The 8,044-nt window shown below is 42.2% G+C and overlaps 1 protein-coding gene across 2 annotated transcripts in view; it reads left to right on the forward strand.

Moving 5' to 3' along the window:
- Positions 1-7,572, forward strand: part of LOC132889093 (uncharacterized) — a 58,561-nt gene extending 50,989 nt beyond the window's left edge. The window contains exons 4-9 of one of the 2 annotated variants that reach the window (XM_060925270.1): positions 2,284-2,429; positions 2,516-2,560; positions 2,713-3,879; positions 4,080-4,145; positions 5,256-5,526; positions 5,622-7,572. In XM_060925270.1, the coding sequence (XP_060781253.1) occupies positions 2,414-2,429; positions 2,516-2,560; positions 2,713-3,879; positions 4,080-4,145; positions 5,256-5,512 (1,551 nt within the window). In that variant the 5' untranslated portion in view covers positions 2,284-2,413 and the 3' untranslated portion in view covers positions 5,513-5,526; positions 5,622-7,572. Of the gene's footprint in view, positions 1-2,283; positions 2,430-2,515; positions 2,561-2,712; positions 3,880-4,079; positions 4,146-5,255 lie in introns of both variants that reach the window. The other variant, XM_060925262.1, reaches the window with a different exon arrangement.
- Positions 7,573-8,044: the final 472 nt, after the last annotated feature.

Genomic DNA, 8,044 nt, shown 5'->3' on the forward strand with positions numbered 1-8,044 from the left:
TGTTAAATATTCCATCAGTTTTTTAAACCCTGGCCAATCAGTACCCAAAATCAATGAGTGGGTGAGACAAGGACTAACCACCGTATTTATTCCATGCATTTGGCCCCGGAATAGAATACGGACAGACACTAAGGGATAATTGTGAACATCCCCGTGCACACACAACACTTTCACCGCTTGTGCTCTCCCCAATGCCTCACCTTACACCAGGCGGTGAATTGAGGTCTGATTACAACCGGAATCCACCAAAGCATGATAAGTATCCCCTTGAATACTCACCGGTATGCGATACGTTCTGGCCCGATTGGGGGCGGTTTCTGGCACACTGGGGATCCGGATTACAGCACCCACCTCCCTTGCGGAGCTCTGACTCTGGAGATGCTCCGATTCCCCGCTGTGCCAGCACACCGGCCCAGGCTTTCCCTCTGCACTGGTGTTATGGGTGTCACTTACCTGAGGGGGAGACAACACAGACACGGAAGAGGGAGATGGGAGGACACCATGGGTGCGACGGGCTGGCTGGGGAGGAGCCAGCTGCTGCCTCCGTGGCAGGGGAACGAGAGACGGGGGGAAGATAGAGAGAGAAGAGAAGCAAGGGGAGATGCCTCGTCTGCCTGCCATCGGAGCCACCTCCAGATTGTCCTCCGCCAGCTTGATGGCTCATTCCAGTGACGCCGGGCGATGACACTGGACCCATTCCGCCATTCCTTCTGGAAGTCGAGAGATAAACTGTTCCAGTGCCACCAGATTGATGATCTCATCGACGTCGCGGGCTTCTGCCCCCAGCCACCACCGGCAGGCGTCCCAGAGTTGCTGGCCAAATGCAAACGGCCAGCTGACCTCCAATGCCAGCGTCCGGAAGCACTGGCGATGTTGCTCCAGGGAGCGGTTGAGCCACTGCAGGATGGCTTTCCTCAGGTCAGCATAGACCAGTCGGCTGTCAGCAGGGAGCTGCTGCATTGCGAACTTCGCCTCGCCAGTCAGGCACAGGAGGAGGTGCGCCACATGCTGCTCCAGCGGCCACCCCCACGCCTCGGCTGCTTGCTCAAAAAGGGTGAGGAATGCTTCTGGATCGTCCTGCAGTCCCATCTTCATGAGGGTGGCAGCAGCGGTGGCCGACACCCCTGCTGACGCAAGCAGGTGCCGGAACGCCTGGCGATCTTCCTGCTGGGCCAGCATCAAGGCTTCAAAGCGTTGCTCCTGTTCCTTTTGGAGGGTGATCAGTGTTTGATGTTGGTTCTGCGGGGCGGTAGAGAGGGCAAGGATGAACTCTTCGAATAGGGATGACTCCATGGGGTGGTTTCCGTCTGTGCTCCCGGGTTTCGGCACCACTGTAACAGTTCCTGATGTGGGTGGAGCACAAAAGCACGGCAGGCAAGAGTTGGTGTTTACACACACACTTTATTGAGCTTTTCAGCTTGCTTTCTTTCTTTCTTTCTTTCTCTCTCACTCACTCACTCACTCATGTGTTGTGGTCGGGGAGAGAGCCCCCTCTGCTCTCTCTCTCCTTTTATGCTCCATCCCTGTAACACACACACACACACACACAATAATTGACAGCAGGTGGAATGACTTAGCCACTTACCTTCCCTGACTCCGCCCTCCATTCACAGACTGCTGCTTGGCCACGCCCCGGCTGCCACAAGAACAAAAGAAAAATTTGTTGAACAAGTTTTAATTTATGTAGGTTTTTCTCAAATCAACACAGGATCAGAGTTTACATCCACCCACTGAGATGATTAATTCAGTGGTGCTGAGAGTTCTAAAATGTCTTTTAACTTGCCAAGGCCGCTTATCTTCCTGTTAGTGATCATGGTTGTCTACAGCTGGTAGTTTCTCTGTGCCAACATAAAAAGGGTTTGTTTGTTTGTTTGTTTGTTTGACAGCACTCACTAGATTGACCAACACACCAACATGATCACAGATTTACACAACTCAGGAATGTCTCAAAAATAGTTTGAAAAACAAAAAGCAATCACTTGAGCAGCAGTTCTGTCGGTGGAAGCACCTTGTTGATAAAAGAGGACAGAGGAAAAGGCCAGATTGGTTCGAGTTGTCAGAGGAAACTTTTTTTATTGAATCAATAAACAGTGGCATAAACTGTGTGTGTGATTTCAAAAGTAATACTGCAGTACTCTTCTGGAGGCATGCTTCATGTAGTTACGCTTCATGTAGTTACACTTCCTGTGCCTAGCTAACCACAACAGTGATGTGATAGGACAGGAAGTCAGAGAATTCACAAATGAAATAAGTTCTCATGTAAGATAAATATTTATGACACAGGCCCTGATGACCAACAGTGAGGACTGAAGACCTCTGCTTCTGGAGTTTCATCCAAAATTCAGTCTTACTTGTGAACTGATTTCTTGGTTTGGTGGATTTTCTGCCCTATGTTGGTCAGCGAAAATACAGTATGGGAAATCAAACATGTGAGTATGATTTTTTTTCTTGCTGCATATGCTGAGTTTAAATGAGAGAAAAATATAATGTAATTTTTTTCTTGATTCACCTACAGCCAAGCCAGATGACCAGCAGCCTTTATTAGATAAAACAGATGAAGGTAAATTTTAAAGTCTTTAAAAAAAAAGTACACCTCTCTATAGCCCTATCTTCAACTCATAGTTTCATTTTTCCACCATCAGATCCATCATTTTCCAACTTTCATAAGTTCATTTGTAATCAAATGTAAATGTCTGTTTTCTTCATGAACAGAACCACTCATTGAGAAGATTTCAGTTGTGCTTATTGGACGTCATGGAGTTGGGAAGAATACAGTTGGGAATGCTATTCTTAAGAAGAAAGCCTTCACATTCCAGAATAGCTATAAAAGCCATTACTTGAAAGATGATAACACAATATTTGACAGACATGTTACTGTGATTCGTGCCCCAGGCTGGTCTGCAGATTTAAACTCTGAAAGGAACAGCGGCCATTGGCAAGTGATTAAAGACAGTGTGCGGTCAATTAAGAATGGACCCCATGCTATTATACTGGTTGATAAGAACACTGAATCTGCAGAGTCAACAACAGATAAAGTCAAACAACTCTTGGGTGATAATGTTTTCCCCCATATTTTAAAAGTTTCAGTGGATGCAAAAAATATTGTGGTTTATCACAGTGCTAGAATGCAAACCATCATTACCCGATGTAAATTTCACTTCTTTGTAAGATGCTCATGTGGAAAACAAAATAGAATGTTAATTGAAACAATTGAGAAATTTATTGCATCTAAGCATGACATTCGTTTCTACACTTTGGGGAAGAAAGCACCAAACCCTGAACTGCAGCATCAGGACTTGGCTAAACTTGTAGAAGCACTAAAACACAAAATTTCAGCTCTCTCCAAGTCCCTGGATTCCAACATGTATGTGATAGAATCAAAAAATGCTGAGATAAGGGAGCTAGAACGTCTGCTGAAAGAAAAGGAGGATATGCTGAGAACCAAGGAGGAGGAGATAGCAGGGTTAAAGTTAAATCTAAATCACACAAAGATCTCTGTCCTGGACAAAATGCCTGAAGAGCTTCAGCAAGCAGCAAAGAGGGAAGGGGCACTTCAAATAAAGATTGATGAAATGAAAAGGAAACTTGGAGAAAAAGATAAAGAGATGGAAAGGAAACTTGGAGAAAAAGATAAAGAGATGGAAAGGAAACTTGGAGAAAAAGATAAAGAGATGGAAAGGAAACTTGGAAAAAAAGATAAAGAAATGGAAAGGAAACTTGGAGAAAAAGATAAAGAGATCAAAAACCTGAGAAAAGAAAATCAAACTCTGAAATCTCAGTGCTTGATTGAAAATAATAAAAGGGCAAAGCGATCTTCCGTGATTGGGACGAGGCAGAAGGATACAAATTCAATTGAATTAATCGCAATGGCCTCAGCAGGTATGATGCCCCAATATTCTTATATTATCTTAATATGAGACAAAATACTATGAATCTTAAGAGAAAGATAATTTAAGTACAAATTATTTTTATGCCTGTACCATATAGAGAGGATGTTACACACACACACACACACACACACACACACACAGAGTATATAAGACAATGGATAAAGTTGTGTTTCTTCTATTTTTGTTAAGGAATGTCATTGGACGGTGAAGCACTTCAAGCTGGTGAAGCACTTCAAGCCAGTGAAGCCCACAGACGTAAAGAATTTTGCTGCTTTTCCTTGGGGCGGCACAGTGGAGTAGTGGTTAGCGCTGTTGTGTTACAGCAAGAAGGTTCTGGGTTTGAGCCCAATGGCCAACGAGGGCCTTTGTGTGGAGGGCCTCCCCGTGTCTGCGTGGGTTTCCTCCATAGTCCAAAGACATGCAGGTTAAGCTAATTGGTGGCTCTAAATTGACTGTAGGTGTGAATGGTTGTTTGTCTCTGTATCAGCCCTGTGATGACCTCGCGACTTGTCCAGCGTGTACCCCACCTCTCGCCCATAGTCAGCTGGGATAGGCTGCAGCTTGCATGCCACCCTGCACAGGGTAATAATTTACATTTATAATTTGCAGGATGCATGAATATATGATCGCCTATGCATTACAAAGATTAACAATAAAACTAAACAAGATAAGTGGTTACGGATAATGGATGGATGATTTTCCTTGGATTTCAAAAAAATATATTATTTTGACATTCCCTGGCTGTGGAAATCAGTCCCACTCCAGCCCTGAGCGTGGCTGTGGGGATTTTCAATAATTCAACCACAAGTATCTTCCATCAATCCATCCATTATCCATAACCGCTTATCCTGTGCAGAGTCACAGGCAAGCTGGAGCCTATCCCAGCCAACTGTGGGCGAGAGGGAGGGTACACCCTGGACAAGTCACCAGGTCATCACAGGGCTGACACAGAGACAAACAACCATTCACACCTATGGTCAATTTAGAGCCACCAATTAGCCTAACCTGCATGTCTTTGGACTGTGGGGGAAACCGGAGCACTCGGAGGAAACCCACGCAGACATGGGGAAAACATGCAAACTCCACACATAAAGACTCCCCATCGGCCACTGGGCTTGAACCCAGAACCTTCTTGCTGTGAGGCAACAATGCTAACCACTACACCACCATACCGCCTACAAGCAGCTTCAGATTCTGTAAATTATAAACTTGTTTAACGTCAACAAAGTCTGCCTTGGTGAAAATTTGGTTATGTGACAAAAAAAATGCTTTGGAAATATGCATCATTAATAAACAAAACTGTTATATGATGCAATTTGAGCACTTTCGCTTTCATTACTAACATTGTGGCTGTTTTTTACTCAGGTGTGCAGTTTCTGAAGAAAAATCGCAAAGAGCTTATTCAAAGAATTGTGGCAGTGGAGCTCATTTCTGATGAACTGCGTGTGTTCATCGACCAACATAAATATGAGAAGATTCTACAAGCTCCAACTGAGTACAAGAAAAACAGACAACTCTTCGACATAATAGAGAAAAGCGGAACAAAACTGCAACTACAGTTATACGCATGCCTGTTAAAACATGAGAAATATCTTGTTGAAGATTTAGAGGAGTCTCCATAAAGTACAAAATAATGGTAAGCCTCAAGAATGACTTGAGAGTTTTGAATGATGCCACCTGTTTCCAAAATAGACATGATTTTTTTTTCTTTTCTGGGGAAAAAATGGGCAGATGAGATGAACAACTGCATCATAATGAGAAAACTGTGGAGGGAAAAGAACTGATTATTATCCAAGCAGACTGTCTAATCAGAGTGCCTAATCTGACAGAGCCTTCAACTCTTGGAAAAAAGTACAATGCCCTCAAATGTACTGTTCAACCAACTGGGAAGTTTATCAGTATAAAAACATCTTCAGTGAATATTCTTTATTGGCTGAGACAAACACTTCTTCAGAAGCCTTCTGTGCTCATTTACTCAAGAGAACAAGAAATGTTAACTCTCATAAAACAAACTATAAGTGAAAATTGCTTCAGGCAAAAAGTCCTGAAAGGCATAAGTGGATAAAGCCATGTTTCAAGTCTGACAGAGAATCTCCCAGGAAGAAACACATGCTGATATTTGTCGCTAATGTTGAGACCAAAGTATTTGTAACTACATTACCATGTCGGGCCTCAGTGGATCTGGACTCAATTCCTGTAACAGTGGACACAAGGCAGGAGAATTCACCTTGGATGGGATGCCAGTCCCTCACCAGGCACCTTGCACAAATTCATTCATACCAAGAGGCAATTTAGTGCTGCTGATCCATGTACCTGCATGTTTTTGGACAATGGGAGAAAACCCAAAAATCTGGAGGAAACCCCCACAAATACAGAAAAAAAATATGCCAAACTCTGCACACACAATAACCCAGTCAAGATACATTCAACATACAGACTACAGCTTTGATTTGTTCAAAATCTAAGGGCCAACCAGCTCCGTACACCTCAGGGGAGTCCTGTAACAGATATGGTTGAACATATCTGAGGAACACTTGGAAAAACTGACTCTGTTCATAGGAAGAAAGTGTGTTCATTTTTTAATTGTTGTATTTTATTTTATTTATTAATTATCTTCTTATATTTACAGCACATTGACCTGCACCTTAAAAACTGTTCTATATTTGTGTTCACTGTTGTTGTAATCAGAGAAAATTACAAAGCAGCAAGGGAAGACTCACACACAAAGAACAAAAAGAAACTCAGACTGGAGTCTGGATTTTAAATATTTCTATTAGTTACATTGAAACTAATTGTGAAATTGAAAAAAAATGCCTTGGTTTTTTTCCCCTCATGCTCCCAAGACAAGTGCACTACAAAGAGTATGAGATCAGGTTTGTGTGCCCTATGTAGTGCACTCTGTGCTCAGCACATAGTGGTTTGGAATTCAGCCACTGAATCACATCCTTGACTCGAAGAGTGCACAGATTTAATTGGTGTGAGATGATTTATCACCACATGTAATTGGTCTGTGAGTTTCCTGGGCAACTAAACCAGTGCCACAAAGGCTAGAAAAGCTGCGCTGGTTAAAACAGAAATGCTCCATCAAAATGGAATAATTCTTAATAATTTATTGGTTATTGGTCTGTGGTCTGCCTGTTAGAGACCTTGGCCTTAAAACCATTCACTCATTTTTTTTCTGACATTATTTGGGAGTGTTGACATGATAAAGTTCATCTTACAGACATTCAACTAACAAATTAATAACATTAACAGTGTTGTGAATCCTGCAGCAAGTAACGCCAATAATTTTTGAGAAAAGGGGAAAAAAAATTATGAATGAGTAGGGGTGTAAAAACTTGACGGATACTGTATGTCCAGCCATTACAGCCTAGAGAACTGCTGAAAATCATTTATCCACTCACAGGCTCCAAGCCATAAGGATCTTCTCTAGTCACGCCATTTGAAAGTTTTACTTTATCCAAATAGCACAACCTGCATTTTAGTGATTATCCATAATAAGTGCATTATATTTTAGCTAATGTCATTTAGATTCCTCAATAAAATTCATGATCAATTCTTCAGTCAGAATAAAACCAAGTAGTTGCTCGGTTACTCAGGTCTTTCTGCAGCCTGGTTGTGAATCCTTCAGAAACAAGTTCTCTCTAAACTCTTGGTTGTATATTACAGAGACATATTGCTGCCACACCAAGAAAAAAAATCAGTATCACATAATGTGAAAAGTTTGTGATAACAATATATTTTTCAAGTTATTACATGAAATGTTTTATTTTATAATGTGATAACTTTAAACTCATGTTTGAATCTATGGTTTGAATGAGGTGTGTGGAGAATAAACTGGATAATGTGGAGAATAAATATGGGGTAATGTGGAGAATAAACTGGGTAATACGGGGAATAAACTGGGTAATACGGGGAATAAACCGGGTAATACGGGGAATAAACCGGGTAATACGGGGAATAAACCGGGTAATACGGGGAATAAACCGAGTAATACGGGGAATAAACCGAGTAATATGGAGAATAAACCGGGTAATACGGAGAATAAACCGGGTAATACGGGGAATAAACCGGGTAATATGAAGAATAAACTGGGTAATACGGGTAATAAACCGGGTAATACGGGGAATAAACCGGGTAATATGAAGAATAAA

The sequence above is a fragment of the Neoarius graeffei genome, chromosome 1 (assembly GCF_027579695.1).
Source record: "Neoarius graeffei isolate fNeoGra1 chromosome 1, fNeoGra1.pri, whole genome shotgun sequence".
Taxonomy (NCBI): domain Eukaryota; kingdom Metazoa; phylum Chordata; class Actinopteri; order Siluriformes; family Ariidae; genus Neoarius; species Neoarius graeffei.